At 35.8% G+C, this 16,912-nt stretch overlaps 1 protein-coding gene across 3 annotated transcripts in view; it reads left to right on the top strand.

The window, feature by feature from the left end:
- Positions 1 to 13,146, top strand: part of NUP37 (nucleoporin 37) — a 41,754-nt gene extending 28,608 nt beyond the window's left edge. For all 3 annotated transcript variants that reach the window (XM_031025914.2, XM_006731303.3, XM_081822299.1), the window contains exons 6-10: positions 3,189 to 3,279; positions 9,703 to 9,884; positions 10,376 to 10,426; positions 12,283 to 12,376; positions 12,880 to 13,146. In XM_031025914.2, coding sequence (XP_030881774.1) covers positions 3,189 to 3,279; positions 9,703 to 9,884; positions 10,376 to 10,426; positions 12,283 to 12,376; positions 12,880 to 12,993 — 532 coding nt within the window. In that variant the 3' untranslated portion in view covers positions 12,994 to 13,146. The remainder of the gene's footprint in view (positions 1 to 3,188; positions 3,280 to 9,702; positions 9,885 to 10,375; positions 10,427 to 12,282; positions 12,377 to 12,879) is intronic.
- Positions 13,147 to 16,912: the final 3,766 nt, after the last annotated feature.

The following is a 16,912-nucleotide window of genomic DNA, read 5'->3' as shown; positions in this document are numbered from 1 at the left end:
AAAAAAACAACATATTCCCTCTTGGTAAGTCTACAACAAATGTACATGTGAGCTTATTAGAAAACAGCCTTCCTATTCCTGTCAATTCTATAGAGGGAAAAAGGAAGAATCTGTCAGAAGGAAGTCAGTTAAGAGCTTTGACTACACATTGTATTCCCAACATTTTAAAATTTGTGCAAATTAATCCATACATAGATACGTGAAAATAACATAATATGCAAGAAAAAGGGGAGGATTTGAAAAATCTGCCTTACAAGTAAGACCAACTGAAAAGTTGAACATTTTGCCAGTCAAGTAATTGTTTTTGTCATAAATTTGTCAGAGAAAGTGTAGGTTTTTTTCTGTTGGTAATTAAAAGAAATATGAGAGGAAAAAAAGAAAAATAAGGTACGACCAGTCTGGAAAACTATTTGACAATACCTGCTAGAGTTTAACATATTTGTAAGCTATAATCCATCAATTCCATGCTCAGGTATATACTCTGCAGGGGTGGGTGTGTGTGTGTTTGTGTGTGTGTAGGGGGAGTGGGTATGTGTCTGTATTCACTAAAAAACATACAAGAAGATTTATAGTAGCATTATTAACAATGACTATAACTGGAAACAGCCTAAGTGTCAACAGTATAAGTAAATACATTACAGTGTACTTAATTAATGGAATACTATCTATATAGCAATGTGAGTGAACAAAGTACAATAACATGCAACAATGTTAGTAAATCTCACAAAATCTAATGATAAGTGAAAGGTGCCAGACCAAGAAAACACATACTATGTGATTCCATTTTATGATGTTCAAATCAGGCAAAAGTACACTATGGTGTTAGAAGTCAGGATAGTAGGTGCTTTTTGTGAGAAAGCAAAGAAGTATGATCAAAAGGAAGCCCGGGATGACTTTTGGAGTTCTGGAAATACTGTTTCTTAATTTGGATGCTATTCTCTCTGAGCTCTATGCTTAAAATTTGTGTGTTTTTATGATGTATGGTGAACTGCAAAAAATTTATCCAAAAAATAAAAGAATGTGATTTTATCTGATGGAAGTAATATTAACTAGATGAGCCATGAAGTAAAGACAGAAAAATGAGTTGAGCTCTACAAAGGGATTTGAGAAGAACTTAATTATGGAATCTATCAAAAAGGGAAATAAGACTTAACAACTTAAAGTGTACCATCTGTAGCTTATTTAGTTATGATAACTCATTTCAGCCCAATTTGTTGTATTTTGCGTACTTAGTACTTAGATTATGCAACCACTGAGAATTATTTAATAAGCATATAAATATAAACCATAAATCACTTTATCCTAGTCCTGTAAAGTAATCTGGATCACCCTCCTCATTTTTAAGTCAGTTTTGTTTTGTTTTTTAAGCATCAAGTTCTGTCAGGATAAAATACTGTTTAAAAATTAGACTAAAATTTGGTTCATTGGACCAAATTAAAATACACTTCATTAACTGACCTGTTTTTGTAGAATATCCTTATTCATAATTTCTACCTCTTTGGTTTTCTTCATTTGAAAGAAAAAAAATCATGAAAATATTCTGATACATATTTATTCAATTTATATAATAGCAAACAAAAATACATATTAGAATAAGTTCAAAAGAATGGAGCCTTTAAACCATTCTCTCATGAGACTCACTGAATTTGCAAGACATTCCTACTATTTCAGTAGTGGTAAAATATATGCTGTCCCAACACTTCATTATGCAAGAGGAATAGAGAAGAAAGAAATAATCAGTTGCCATAATTAATAATCTTAGTCACTGAGGGGAGTGAAACACAATTGCACAATTGTGATTCCCCTCTTCAATGAAATTTTAATTGTTTCCCTTGTATAGTAAATATAGATGAAAAGTTGATTTGGCAAGAGAAAAGAGTATGCTTCTAAATTATTTAATCAAGTAGATAATCATTTTGAAAAACACTTGTGTTAGTTTATATGTAACTGATATTTCATGATTGGAGACCCTATAATTTCTACATGGGAGAAAAAATATTTGCAATAATGTGCTTTGGCACAGAATAGTAGCATTGTTCAATACATGTGTCTACTGTTTTTGAAGTAAATCTTTCCCTATACTTTAAACGTACATTCCTTAAGTTTGTTGAAATTGTTTTATAGTCCCTACTGAGATATGAACTATAAACCCTAGAAGAAAAGGTCTAAGCATTCTAATGAGCTGTCTTAATTCTTAATTTAAATTTTTAAAGACCAGAATTCTGTGGGTGCTTTGCCAACCACTCACCACTTCTGCCTCCTGCCATGCTAACTCTGCCATACTCTGGACCAGTGAGATATAACTGGCTGAGTGTGAAGGATGAACTGGACAACTAGCAGTCTGGGTGGGGGAGTAGCACTGCTCACAGTAGAGTGCCATTATTGAGATTTCTAAGTCTTGATCTCTACTAGGAGGTTGGGAAAGAAATTGAGATAGAAAGCCATGTCAGTGAGTAGCTTGGTCCTTGTTACTATGGATTTGTAGTATTAAGGAGAGGAAGAATAGGAGGAACCAGGTATCTGTTCCTTCAACCAACATTTAATCTGGTTTAATCTGGTAGCTTTCAATCAAGGCCACCTTTGATAAGGAGAATTGGGGAAGTGAGCCAGATCAGAGAAGAATAGGATAAGAAGTAGCCCCTGGCATGGAAAGCCAAAAGCAGAAGGAATAAACAAGTATGGAAATTATCTCCCTAAATTCAGATCACATCACCTCATACTAGCTTCTTTATGTGTTATTTTGAAAAATGGGAGTATTGGGGTGTGCGCGCGTGTGTGTGTGTGTGTGTGTGTGTGTGTGTTAAGCACCCCTGGCAGCAATTGTTATTGAAATGACTACTAAAGTAGGAATGCAACCTATTTAGTGAACTGGAAACTTGAAGATTCTGCCCACAAAATAAAGATTATATGAATAATTTAATTTGGTTACTGTGTTACAGTGTTGCAGTGTTAAATTAGAAAATGTGACTGTTTTTCCATGACTGAGTATGGTAAAACTTAAATTATTCATACTACTTTCACATTTTCTAAAATAATTATGTTAGTTTTTTTTTAAACATATACTTTAGGTATAAATGTCTATATATTATAATCTCTAGTTAATAGCTTTGAATAAATTCATGAAGTGTCATTTTTTTAGTAGTGATATAGCAAAAATATTTAACATTGTATTCCTATTCTTTTATTAGGATTTGGAACTTGGAAGGAATTCAGACAGCTCATTTTGTTCTTCATTCCCCTGGAATGAGTGTTTGCTGGCATCCTGAAGAAACTTTTAAGGTTGTTATTTATAACTTAGCTTTCTTTTATTAAGCTGAAAAGACATATACGTGTGTAATACATGCATATATAGAGGAGAAAAATCTATTACTTTTTCCACCTCAGAGACTCTAATTGTCAGAAATGCATTTGGACTAGTCTAGAATTCTGTAAGTTAAAAACTCTCTATAATTAAGCTTTTATTTTACAGCCATCAACCATAAATGACATTTTTCAGAGCACATTTTTCCTGCCCTTTGGTAGATTGCAATCTAAAAACAGATGCCCAGACTGTCTAGTAGCAGTATTCATTAAAAAAAAAAAAAAGATTAAAATCCATGCTTGAAGCCATAATATGTAAACAGAAAGCATCTGTGGCATAAGGCAAATTTGAGCTAGCTGCAGTGGTATTCAACTCCTATTCAGAGTAGAGCTTTCTAAAATTCTAAAAATACACTGCAAGTTATTATCAATTGACCTTAATTCTTATTTCATTGAGAAGATAGGACTCATTCAACAAGTGTTCTGTCATTTGCCAGTATCTGCTCTTGTGCATCACTCTATTTTATCTTTCCCCAGAAGCTAAGAAGTTACTGTGTTCATCTTGTTAAAGTTAATTCTGTAGCTGTGTAGATCTCATGCCAGTTCCCTAGGCATCTTGCTTTTATAGCTGTCTAACGTCTTCATGTTTCTCCATTGACTCTTTTCTGTCCTCATACTTGCACAAAAAGATAAGCTTGATTAATTATAGCAAACACATAGTACTAAATATACTTGGCCCATTGTCAGCATTTCATGTTAGCTCACTTAATCCTCACGGCAACCTTATGAGATAGCAACTGTGATGACCCTCATTTAACAGATAAGGAAACCATTTCTGTCACTTCTATCTTGAAACCCTGCTCACTTGATCTTTGAAGATGCATTATTCTAGTCCTCTTGAGCATCTCTGCGTGTATCTTCCCTTTTTCCTTCTCTTCCAACTTTTCTTTCACCATGTATTTGTGAATTGTTGGCAGAGGTAGTTCTCGCCTACACTGTGCCCTTTAGGTGTAAGAGAGGATAAAAGAATGAATAAAGCCCCTGCCCTTAAGTTATACAATTACTGGCTTATAAGGAAGAAAAACATGTAAATACAGCAACACAGATTTTAAATGTTGGAATTAAAAAATCTAGTAAGTAGATCCATGACATAAAAAAGGATTAATCAGGGCGCCGGGGTGGCTCAGTTGTTAGGCGTCTGCCTTCGGCTCGGGTCATGATTCTGGGGTCCTGGGATCAAGTCCCACAAAAAGGATTAATCAGATCTGCTGATAGCCTTCACAGAGGAGGTAATCCTGAGCTGAGATGTCCCAGACTACGTAAGTATGTTCTCTGAGCCTTGGGATACCATGAAACCTTGTTTCAGGCATATTGGATCTTTCATCAGTAGAACTGTACACCCTGTATATATGCATGAGTAAAATTTTCCTATTTATTCATATTAAATATGTAGGGATTGTTCCACGTATAAGTATTGTTTTTGAAGGCAGGTCCTATATTTTATTTTATGCAAGATTTCTCCCCTGTAGCAGTGAGTCTACGTGAAGTATAACAGGGATTCTACCTAAATGTTAATATCACCATGTATAAATACAATAGGCTACCTTTTTTTTTTTTTCTAGAGAGAACAAACGAAGGCAGGGCAGTAGGAGAGGGAGAGAGAGAATTTTTTTTTTTTTATTATTTGAGAGAGAGTGAGAGAGCAGAAAACAAGCAGAGTGAGAGAGAGAAAACAAGCAGAGTGAGGGGCAGAGGGAGAAGACGACTCCCCCACTGAGCAGGGAGACCTATCTGGGGCTTGATCCTGGGACTCCAGGATCATGACCTGAGCCGAAGGCAGACGCTTAACTGACTGAGCCACCCAGGTACCCCAGAGAGAGAGAATCTTAAGCAGGCTCCATGCCCAGCACGGAGCCTGACACGGGGCTCAAAAATCTCCCAACGCTGAGATCATGACCTGAGCTGAAATCAAGAGTTGGACGCTTAACCAACTGGAGCCACCCAGATGCCCCAAATAGGCTACTTTTTTAAATCTGTGACCTAGATGAGAAATGAGAACTTTTCTTATAACTTCTATCCCAAAACTTGTATCTTAATGCTTGTGATTCAGGTCCCTTTCCTTTATATGCTTTAAGTTAATTTCTGTTTTACTTCTGTATATCATTAAAACTCCATCCCACCCCACCTCCTTTTTTTATTGTTTCCATGACTTCAGAATGTTTGGAAGTCCCTGCTGTAGATCACATACACTCAAAATCTGAAATTACTTTTGATGTCTTCCTTCTATATATACAAACTTTTCCAGGTTTTTAATTTTTCCTTCCCTAGGAACACATTACTAGAACACATTCCTCTGTCATTAAGGTGCATTCTTCACCTTTCTTTTCCCACAAGTAACTCCTCCCAAGGCTTAGCTGTTTCAAAGGTTTTGGCTCTCCACTCTTTGATTTTTCTTGCCTACTTTAGTTAAACTAATCTTAAAATACCCATTTCATCATGTCACCCCTAAACACAAAAACCTAAAATACAGAAAGGCGACACAGAAGTGATCTCGAGCAATTAAGATCTTAAATCCAATTAACCACAATTGGAGCTAGGATTTTACCAGGTAGTCATAACAGAACCAAGAATTTAGGATGTCATAGAATCAGAGAATTGGGACTGAGGACATCTGAGTCTCTGACTCTAAGAGAGTAGATTGCTGCTAAATCAAATGAGTTATAACAACCGACACTTGTTGAATGCTTTCTGAGCTCCGGGGACTGTGCTCAGTATTTTACATGTGTTCTCTCATGTAATTCTCACAAAACACTCTGAGGTTGGTGACATTTTTCTATCCATTTTATAGATAAGAAAACTGAAGCACCAAAAGGTTAATAAGTAATTTGCCCAAGGCCACACAGTCACAGATTTGACCTTATTCTGGTTCAAGTACTAGTGTTCTGTGCTACAAAAGCTATATTCCCTCTTAATTCAGTGCATTTTCTGTTTATGGTTTTGGGAAGTCCTAAAGGAAAAATTCCCCTGTAAACTTTTTAGCCCCAGCAGTTCCCAAACTTTTTTACTCTATCTGCTTTCAACCAAAAAAATAAAAAAAACATCTATCATCACAATTGAGCACAGTTTAAAAAAGATAAATAACAGAACTGAGTTTTCAGTCTGACTTCAACCTATAATAATAGCGAATGTTTTGTGCTATGACCATTCTAAGTGCTTTACGTGTATTAATTCATACCATACTATGAAATAGGTACTGTTATTAGCTCCATTTTTACTGATGAGAACTTAATGCACAGAGAGGTCATTTGCTCGAGGTCATACAGCAGAGCTAAGACCCACTCAAGCAGTCTGGCTAACAACAGCTGCATTCTAAACCCACCTGCTTTATTGCGCCTCCTAATTTAGGACCTAGGACCCAGATGGACCTTGCCTGTCCCCAATCCATAATTTATACCTGAAATCCTTAAGATTTTTTGAGTCAGGCTTAAAATCTCAAATATTTTTATTAGTTCCTAGTGACGCTTCCTTGGTCTCCTCTCCTCAACTATGTATTAGCACACCAAACCATTCACCGGTCTTCACAGTCTAGCTTGTAGTAAGAAATACATGTGCTCTGTAGTCAGACAGACCTAGGTTCAAGACCTGAGTGCAGATGCAGGCTCTGCCACAGGCTAGCAGTGAGACTTCCAACAAGTTACTTTTGTCATTCCACACCTCAGTCTCTTCTTCTGAAAAATGGGATTAATGATAGTAATATTTTCATACAGTGGTTATGAGGATTCAGTAAGGCAGGGCATGTAAAGCTCAGTGTTGCATTTGTTTTTGTTGTATAACATGTAACTGACCTGATGTTATTCTTAGTAGAATTAGTATTATTTTAACATTCTGCCTGTTAGAGAAAAGTTCTAAATTCTACCTTTTCTATTAAGAATCCCAAAACTGGAAAGACTACCAATATTCTACTTATATTCTAGGGTCATTTTCTTTTTTTTTTCATAATTCTCTTCTCTAGATGGGAAATTTCTTGGTATCAAGGATCATCTTTTACTTTTGACTTCTGTGGAAATTAGCATAGTATTTTGCATAAACATGTGTATATAGTTGATCTTCATTATTCGCGGATTCTATATCTGCAAGTTTGTCTACTCACTGAAATTTATTTATAACCCCAAAATCAGTACTCATGGCATTTCACAGTTGCAGACATGCACAGAGCAACAAGAAATTCGAGTCGGCTAAGATGCACATTTACAGCTAAGGCTGAATGAGGCCAGTGCTCTGCCTTCTTGTTTTAGCTCTCATACTCTAAGCAAGTGTCCTCTTTGTGGTCTATTTAGTGCCACATTTTTGTGCTTTTTGTTGGTGATTTCACCATGTAAAATGGCCTCCAAGCATAAAGCATTTAAGTGCTAAAGTGCAGTCTAGGGTTCCTAAGTGCCATAAGGCTGTGATGTGCTTTATGGAGAAAATAATATGGTATTAGATAAGCTTTATTCAAGCATGAGCTATAGTGCTGTTGGCTCTGAGGCTTGTTTTTTGTTTTGTTTTGTTTTTAAGATTTATTTATTTTATTTTAGAGGGGGCAGGGAGGGGCAGAGGGAGAAAAAGAGGAACTTAAGCAGAGTCCACACTGAGTGCAGAGCCTGATGCAGGGCTCAATCTCAAAAACCTGAGATCAGACCTGAGCCAAAACCAAGAGTCAGGTGCTTAACCGACTGCTCCACCCGGGCACCCCAGCTGTGAGTTCTATGTTAATGAATCAGTATATATGAAACACGGTATCTTTAAAAATACATAATACCAGATTATGCATTGGTCAGTTGACAAAAATGTTATGCCCAGAGACTCACAAGAACCCAACCCTTTATTTCCTCTAGGATCAGTGTTCAATATTTACTAATTCCTTGTTTGCAGCAATTTAATAGACTCTAACTACTATGAATAATAAGACTCAACTGTGTGTGGGGGCAATGGGGGAAGGTGGAGGTAGATGCTCAGTAAATGTCTCTTAGATAATGAATAATAGAATGACTGCCAGTAGTCCTAAGCCAGACATGATCTGTCTAATTAGAAGTAGTAACAATACTTTAATGGTGTTTTATGGGTTTAGGAAAATACAGTTATGTACAATATCACATTATAGCCATATGGTAACATTTTGAGTCTGATGTAATTATCCCACATTTCACAGATAGGAAAAAAGCAAACTCCAGGTCATTCAACAGATTAGTAGAACGCAGGATTATTGACACTGTCTCTCATTCTTTCCAGGCTACCACTGTTACTTCACACCTTCAAGAATGTTTTCATATAACCAGAATTAGGAAGTAAGAACTTTACAGAAAATGTAGAGAGTTTTTAAACCATTTTATTTGGGCAACAACTACTTATCTATTCATAGCAATCTCTTTACCTTAACTCTCACAAATGGGTATCCTAATGCCTTGCTTCTTTGATTCTAAGAAATAAATTTTTTCACATGTTAATATTTTATAAAATTGAAATTTATCTTATGATTATTTTTGCATTGATAAGATATTTCTTAGAAAGGAAGGGAAGGAAGAAGAGAGGGATCAGGGAAGGAAGGAAGGAGCAAGCTCATTATTCAACATCTTAAATCAGTAGTATTTTAGAATAAAGGAAATATTGAAGTAAGAGTAACTACTATATATTGAGTGGCTGCTTTGTGACAAGCATAGTACTGGGTGCTTTACATGTATTACCTTTTTAAGATTTTATTTTTTTTTAAGTGATCTCTACACCGAACATATGGGCTCAAACTCAAAACTCTTGAGATCAAGAATCACATGCTCTACCAACTGAGCCAGCCAGGCACCCCCCTATAATACTCATTTAATCAACACAACAATGCTGTAGCTATTCTTATCCTTATATATACATTTTAGAAAGAAGAAAGCTGCCAATCAAGGACTTGTAATTTGACCAGTCATTTAGCTTTTAAGTGGAGGAAGCAGCCTTGCTCCCCAGGCCAGTCTGTGCTCCTTACACCATGCTGCCTTCCATTCTGGAAACAATCTCACGACAAATAAGGATGTGTAACACATAATATAGCTCTGTTGAGAAATACATACTTAGCTATCCTTTCTAGACACATAACTTAAAGCTGTAACTTTTCCCAGAATGATTCTTTGGACTTACTATTTCCTAGTAACCATATATCATCATTTAAAATTGTACTCAACTTTCCTGAGTCTTTCTTCCACCAGTTTTCTGTAAGTTTTTTAATATTTGACAGAGATTTTTACATAGGCTTCACCTATTTCATTTGTGTTTGATGTCCCATTTGTAATATATGCAAATGTTTACATGTTATATATAATAGTGAATTACTGCCTCAGATTTGGCTAGTGAATTAGGTGAATTTTTTTTTCTGTCTTACAGCTGATGGTTGCAGAGAAGAATGGAACAATCCGGTTTTATGATCTTTTGACTCAACAGGCTATTTTATCTCTGGAATCAGAACAGATGCCATTAATGTCAGCCCACTGGTGCTTAAAAAATACCTTCAAAGTTGGAGCTGTTGCAGGAAGTGATTGGTTAATTTGGGATATTACTCGATCCAGGTATTTCCTTAGCAACTATCTGTTGCATACCCAAAAAGTCAGTCACTATTGCTAAATGATCCACAGAGCCTCTCTTGTATACCTGAGCCTCACTATAGAGCAGAAACAAGTCTCTCTTGAAAAGGACCAGAGCTGTGGGTTTTTACATAACAGAGATAGGTGCCCATGCTTTGCAGATTTACTTTGAGAGTAACCCAGGAAGAACAATGCAAAGTAAAAAATCTTTGATCTAAGCAGTGTTTATTTATGTTAAAAAAAGAGAAAAACATTGACTCTGTTGAATGATGGTGTTCTGTAACGGTTCTAAATCATGTCTGTGTCTCTATCTTATTTCATCTATGTTAATCCAGTGCTTATTTGGAATTTTGTCACAGTTTAAGTACATTGGGCATTGTGTCCTTTAAAGAAAAAATACCGTTTAAACCTTAATTTAAGTTCCTCTACTTGAGACCAGCACATAAATTCATAAAATACAAAATGTTACCTTTTAGTTATCCTCAAGATAAGAGGCCTGTCCACATGGATCAAGCCTGCTTATTCAGGTAATGTACCATTTTTGTTGGAGTTATATTTAATTTTTTGAATTTGGTTATTTCGTCACATGCTGTGCCACTATCTCGAATACTTTCCCAGTCCTCTCCTTTCCACGGAGGTGTTGGGGGTGTTTTGGCGTTTGTTTACTGATTGTTTGATAAATGGTTATTTTGCTTTCCTAACTAAGTCTTTGCTTTTGTCTTTTTGTCTGGGTGAGGGAGTGATTCATTTTCTTTGAAAAATTTTATAAAATACAAAACATATTGCCATTCCACTAATACCTCTCCAACAATTTGTAATATATGCTTCCTTATATTTTGTTCTGATAGATGTAAAATGTAGGTGGGCCCATGTTTATGCATATAAACTTCATTGTTGTGCTTTAAATGAGAACACACTATATTATGTATCTGACTTTTTTTCTACTTAATATACATGTCTACCTTGTTCTTATTGATTTTTGTGTAATATTCCATTGTATAATGTAGTCATTAGGGTGCTTTTAGCTTCAAGTAACATGAAAACTTACTAAGACTAAAACAAGTAGTACATTTCTTATATGCTGTATTTCATCAAATCTAAAATACCCCCAATAAACTTATAGGACTTGGGGACACCATCATTTTTTGTACAACTTAGAAAAAAATATATTCAGGGGCACCTGGGTGGCTTAGTCATTAAGCGTCTGCCTTCAGCTCAGGTCATGACTCTGGGGTCCTGGGATCAAGCCCCTCATCGGGCTCCCTGCTCCGCGGGAAGCCTGCTTCTCCCTCTCCCACATCCCCCTGCTTGTGTTCTCTTTCTCACTGTGTCTTTCTCTGTCGAATAAATAAATAAAATCTTTAAAAAAAAAAAAAAAGAAAAAATATATTCAACAAAATGTAAGATGCCATAGATTGTAAGATGCACTCTGATTTCAGAAATGTGAGCGCATCATAGAGACGTGATGGCTTCTGAAGGAGGCAGTCTTAGGATTGGCTCAGTAGCTCACCAGTGCCAACAGGAGTTCAGCCCTTTCCCTCTGCTGTCCACAGTGCCGGGGCTTCGGTTCTATAGCTTCACAGTTACAAAATGACTACCAGAGTTCCAGGCGTCATAGCCTCATACGAGCTTGTCCAAAGTAAGAGGAGGAGAAGGAGCACTCCTCTTTTATTAGGGATTGCTATCATTGCCTATCATCTGTTCTGGTCAGTCACACTGTCAGAATGCAGTTGGGGTTCAGTTAGCATGGAAAAAGGGCAGAAAGGCTGTTGGACAGCAACTAATAATGTCTGCCCATATTAACCAGACTTTAGCCTTTTCTTTCTTTTTTTTTTTAATCAACAAATCCTTTCTTTTTTTCATATATCTTCCCCACTGTACTTATCATAGTGCTAGGCATGTCGCTGGAGCTATATTAACACTTTTTGTTTCATTAACGGTATTTCAATGTCTAGGATATCTTGAAACTTAAATATTCAAATATCTAAATATTCTAGGTGTTTAAATGCATGAATTTATCACTAATCTTCTAACAAATGTCAATAAGAACATTAATTTTTTTAATGTATTGCACTGTGAAATATTTTATATTTGTCTGATGCCATGTTTATATCCCCTACCACACTGTCAGCCCTTTGGTTATAAGAAAGGAACTGCTAACTTTGGAACTTAACAAAGTGGCACATTGCAAGCATTTAATAAATATTCACAAAATGAGAAAATATTTATAGCTAACTTCCCTGAAATATCCAGTCCAGTTGTAAAGCTGTATTAACAAATTTAGACTTATAAAATTATTGGTTTTGTGCAAAAAGAAATAAATTGTTTTAGAAAAGTTTGTAGTTATCTCTAGGATACTATGGGTATTTTTGTCTTTTCTTAGGTGGTCCACAATTAATGAGAACTTGTTTGCAACCACTGGTTATCCTGGCAAAATTGCAAGCCAGTTTCAGATTCATCATTTAGGACACCCTCAGGTAATTTGGAGTTGTTTTATGGCATATGTGTTTTTAAATTTGTGTTTTCTACTTTTCTACTCATAGCCCCCAAATCTGTAATGTAACTAAAGACATTTGTGAATGTCTTATCTGCTTAAATTGGAAAGAGAAAGCATTTTTTGGTGTTTAAATCACCAGTGGTAACAGACCTTTTTGCCAGTATTCATGTAAGAAGCATTTTATTTCTTTTTTATTTCCTTCTTCATTTAAACATAATAATTTTACTCGCTTGCTTGGTTTAGGCTACAAAAATGTTTGAGTCTAAGCTAAACCAGTTACTCATAGAGTATTTGTATCCTTCATTCTAGCCAGCTGCAGACAAATAATGTGTATTTCACCTATGAGGGAGCATATTTTCATTCTGTTTCCTCTGTGTTAGCCAAAGACAATTTATCAATGCATTTCTTATTTTTGTAGGGTAGTTTTTACTTATTAACTTTGGTGATTTATTAAGTTTCTTTAATTCTTCACGTATTTTGTAGCCTGTCCTCATTGGTTCTGTAGCCGTCGGATCTGGCCTCTCCTGGCATAGAACTCTCCCACTGTGTGCAATTGGAGGAGACCACAAGCTATTGTTTTGGGTAACTGAAATGTAAAACAAATTTTCTGTGTACCTTAGATCCATAAACTTTGTATTTTTAATACATATTTTGGAGAATTCCTTATTTTTATATCAAATATACTGTAAGCTCTAGAAATGTCCCATTTGTTGCTTCTGTTAAATAAAATGTTAATGGTTTGAAAAATCATTTTCCTGCTCTGTTCTATATGTGTGTATATATTCATACATAACACATACATATATTTTTCTAAATCATCTTTTAAGGCTATAATTGACTCAGCAGCTCTATAAAAGAGATGACTAGAGAAACATATATATTTGTGATTTTATCACAGGATTATCCAAAGTATATCCTGTCCTCTATACTTCAAATATATGCTGTTTTCCTAATTCTCAGAGACACAAACATTTACAAAAGGAAGACAAGGTATTTCCTTTCAGTGTTACTCTGGAAGTGGTTCAAGGTATATGTGTGGGTGTATCCATTTTTGTTAGCATTCTGTATGTGTAAGGGTCTTACAACTTCCTCAGTAATAATAAAAAATTATTATTCAGTTTAATATAAAGAATGATTTTCAGGGGTGCCTGCGTGGCTCAGTCAGTTAAGCATCTGCCTTCGGCTCAGGTCATGATCCCAGGGTCCTGGGATTGAGTCCCGCATTGGGCTCCCTGCTCAGCGGGAAGCCTGCTTCTCCCTTTGCCTGCCACTCCCCCTGCTTGTACTCTCTCTCTCTCTCAAATAAATAAATAAAATCTTGTAAAAAAAATGATTTTCAGTTTCTTAAAAATGTGACTGATTTACTCAATCCTGTTTACTATATGCCAATTTTTTTTTTGGGGGGGGGTTGTTTTTGTTTTGTTTTTAAAATTTTTTTTTTTTTTAAGATTTTATTTATTTGACACAGAGAGAGAGCGCACAAGTAGGCAGAGCCACAGGCAGAGGGAGAAGCAGGTTCCCACTGAGCAGAGAGCCTGACGTGGGCCTTGATCCCAGGACTCTGGGATCATAACCCGAGCCGAAGGCAGACGCTTAACCCACTGAGCCACCCAGGTGCCCCTGCCAATTTCTTTTTTTTTTTTTTAAGATTTTATTTATTTATTTGAGAGAGAGAGAATGAGAGACAGAGAGCATGAGAGGGAGGAGGGTCAGAGGGGGAAGCAGACTCCCCGCTGAGCAGGGAGCCCGATGCGGGACTCGATCCAGGGACTCCAGGATCATGACCTGAGCCGAAGGCAGTCGCTTAACCAACTGAGCCACCCAGGCGCCCTGCCAATTTCTTTTGACTAGACATCTCAGCATTCTTAGAAGTTCTTTCTGGTGTATGCGATAAAGCTTACCTTGAAAAAAGGAATCATAATTTAATCTTGACAGCCTCTGCCTTTTATGAATCTTCACCATTTTTACCAAGAAACTGAAATGTTTTTGTGATGGCCCCTAGTGGCAGTAGAACTATATTCACCTGACTCTCAAGATCACTGAAATTATCATTATGCAAGGCAGCCATATCATGTTTTTGTGACACATCGTGATGTAATCAGAAAAGTATAAGATTATGGTTCTGTTTATCTGTAAAGTTTAGAGGAAAATTAATTCCTACAAACTCTGTGTCCCTGTGAATTAATGCCCTCTGCAACTGCATTTCCTCTTACAGAATGGAAATAGGAATTACTGTCTCATGGAGTTATTGTGAGTATTAAGGTGAATAAAAATACCTAACATGGGTCTGCCTCACAGTTCGGGGATTTGTAGGTATTATTAATTTATTTCAGAGATGTACAGTTCTTATTTTTGAGGAATTTAAGTGTTATTTTTAATTAGAATGCCAATGAATATTTTTTAATTGTGTTTTATTCATAAGCTGTCTTATAATACATATCTAATGGAATCAAGAAAATTAGCTTTAAGAGAGTGAAATGTTGCAGGTAGGTTTTTTTTAATGCAATGAAATTTTATAATCATGTAGATGTTTGTATAAACTGTTACATGCTTATAGTACAGATAAAAAATTGCGTAGCATAAGCAATTTCCAAGTCAACTATTTGATACAATAAAATATTATTACCAAATAGTAGAAATAGTTTCCTTTACCCCTTCATAAGCAGATTGGAACTTAAAAAGGCAAAGGGCAGGGAATTTGGACTTACTTCCTTTTAACAATTTCTGTGATGGGACAGAGAACCCTAAAAGCATCAGGATAGACAAAAGAATTTGTAAAAATTTATCATTTCAGGATGTGTCCCAAAAGTAAGGAATACATATTGAGATGACAGATTGAGCCAGTGCATTTGAAAATTGTCTTATACTTAGGAAAGTTGACTTAGGAATTGAGTGGGTTATGATTAAGGATGGAGATTAAAAAGGTATGTTAGCCTTGGGTATTTGGGTGTTTAGGAAATGGGTTCTCTGGAATGAGGCCTTATCCAAATATAAGTTATCTGAAGAAATTACCCAGTAGGACTACTGTCTGTTAAGGGAAGCTGTCCTGGGAAAAGGTAACCCATGGTGGTCATGTAAGTACTAAATTTGTGGATTTATGCCAACAAGAGGCAGGAAGTGTTGTCCTTAGAAAAAATGGTTGTTTCATTTGTAAATTAATATGGTGACCATAGTGACACTAAAGTCTCAAGAAATGAGAGGGATATCTTTACCTCTTAGCTTCAGGAGCGGTATTCACGCTATCCTGAGTAAGCATTTGTTAAACTTTACTATGTTCAATTACTTTAAATGGTGTAATGATACTCTTTTTCATTAGAAAACTTTGTTCTTAGTAAACTGTTTAAATTAGACTAACACAGGAGGCAGTGTTTAGTGGGGAGTTTTTATTGGTCATGACTTCTAATTCCTGATAAATGAGTTCTGCTTTTGTGTATGTATATGTATCCTAGTTAGTTTTAGTTTTTCCATGTTTGTGTATGGCTAAGAGGGTTTTTCTTCTGTTGAAAATAAGTTTCTCTGAGGATTGCTTCACATACAGACATTGTGGAAAGGAAAAAAAAGTTATGTCCTAAAACTCATATTATTTAGGATTGTTGAAGCAAAAGTCAGGATATCACAAATCTGCAAGATGTCAGAACTAAATCCTACTCTTTCAAAATGATGGGATCATAAGTCCCATTTTATTTTTATGATTTGGCTTGTACACTGAATATTTCAATGTCTCTCCCATGCCAAAACACAAAATCGCACACCCATGCACTCCAATTTGTTTCTTTGGTAATTTGTGACTACATATTGACACTGACCTAGAAATGTTCCTGTTGCTGTTTTAAATCTCGTGTCAGTGAAGAAGAAATTGAAATCTGGTTTGCACATTTGTGTCTGGTTTTTTGTAATTGTCCAAAATCTGACACTATCCCAGAAATGCTGATTGGGAAGTTATGAGACAGTATTGTGCCCAAGACTGATTTCTGAGGAGAGGACAAGTATTTGCTCCAGATTATTCCCCATGTTTTTCTGTAGCTCGAAAAGTTAAACTCAACCCAACTTTATATGATACCAGTAATAGGCTTAGTTTTGAGCCCAAATAAAATGTGCAAAGTAAAAATCATCATTATGATGGTCCATTTTCACATATTCCTCATGAGAGCATAGTCAAGTCCTCAGAAGCAACATTCTGTTCCAATAGATCTTTATGGACTAGTGGAATAGATCTTTATCAAGCTGTCGGTGTGCTCAGTAACAGGGACAGGAGAGAACACTCTGTTTCTTTAACACCTTGCTGATTCAAAAACATTTATTTTAACAGGCATTGGGAAAGAATTTCAAAACAGCTAACATTTATTTCTAATTATACATTTAAAGAAATATGCCTTTTAAAACATAGGTAGGAGTTTTCTTTTGTTGTTGTTATTAACATGACTTTAATTATAGCAACCATTGTTAACTAAGCACAGTAACAACAAAATAATTAGGATATCAGCTTTGAAGATCTCATTTCACAAAAGGAAAAACA

The sequence above is a fragment of the Leptonychotes weddellii genome, chromosome 5 (assembly GCF_054177405.1).
Source record: "Leptonychotes weddellii isolate Sample4059 chromosome 5, ASM5417740v2, whole genome shotgun sequence".
NCBI lineage: Eukaryota > Metazoa > Chordata > Mammalia > Carnivora > Phocidae > Leptonychotes > Leptonychotes weddellii.
Note: the sequence above shows the minus strand (reverse complement) of the source record. Positions and strands in the feature narration are given on the sequence as shown.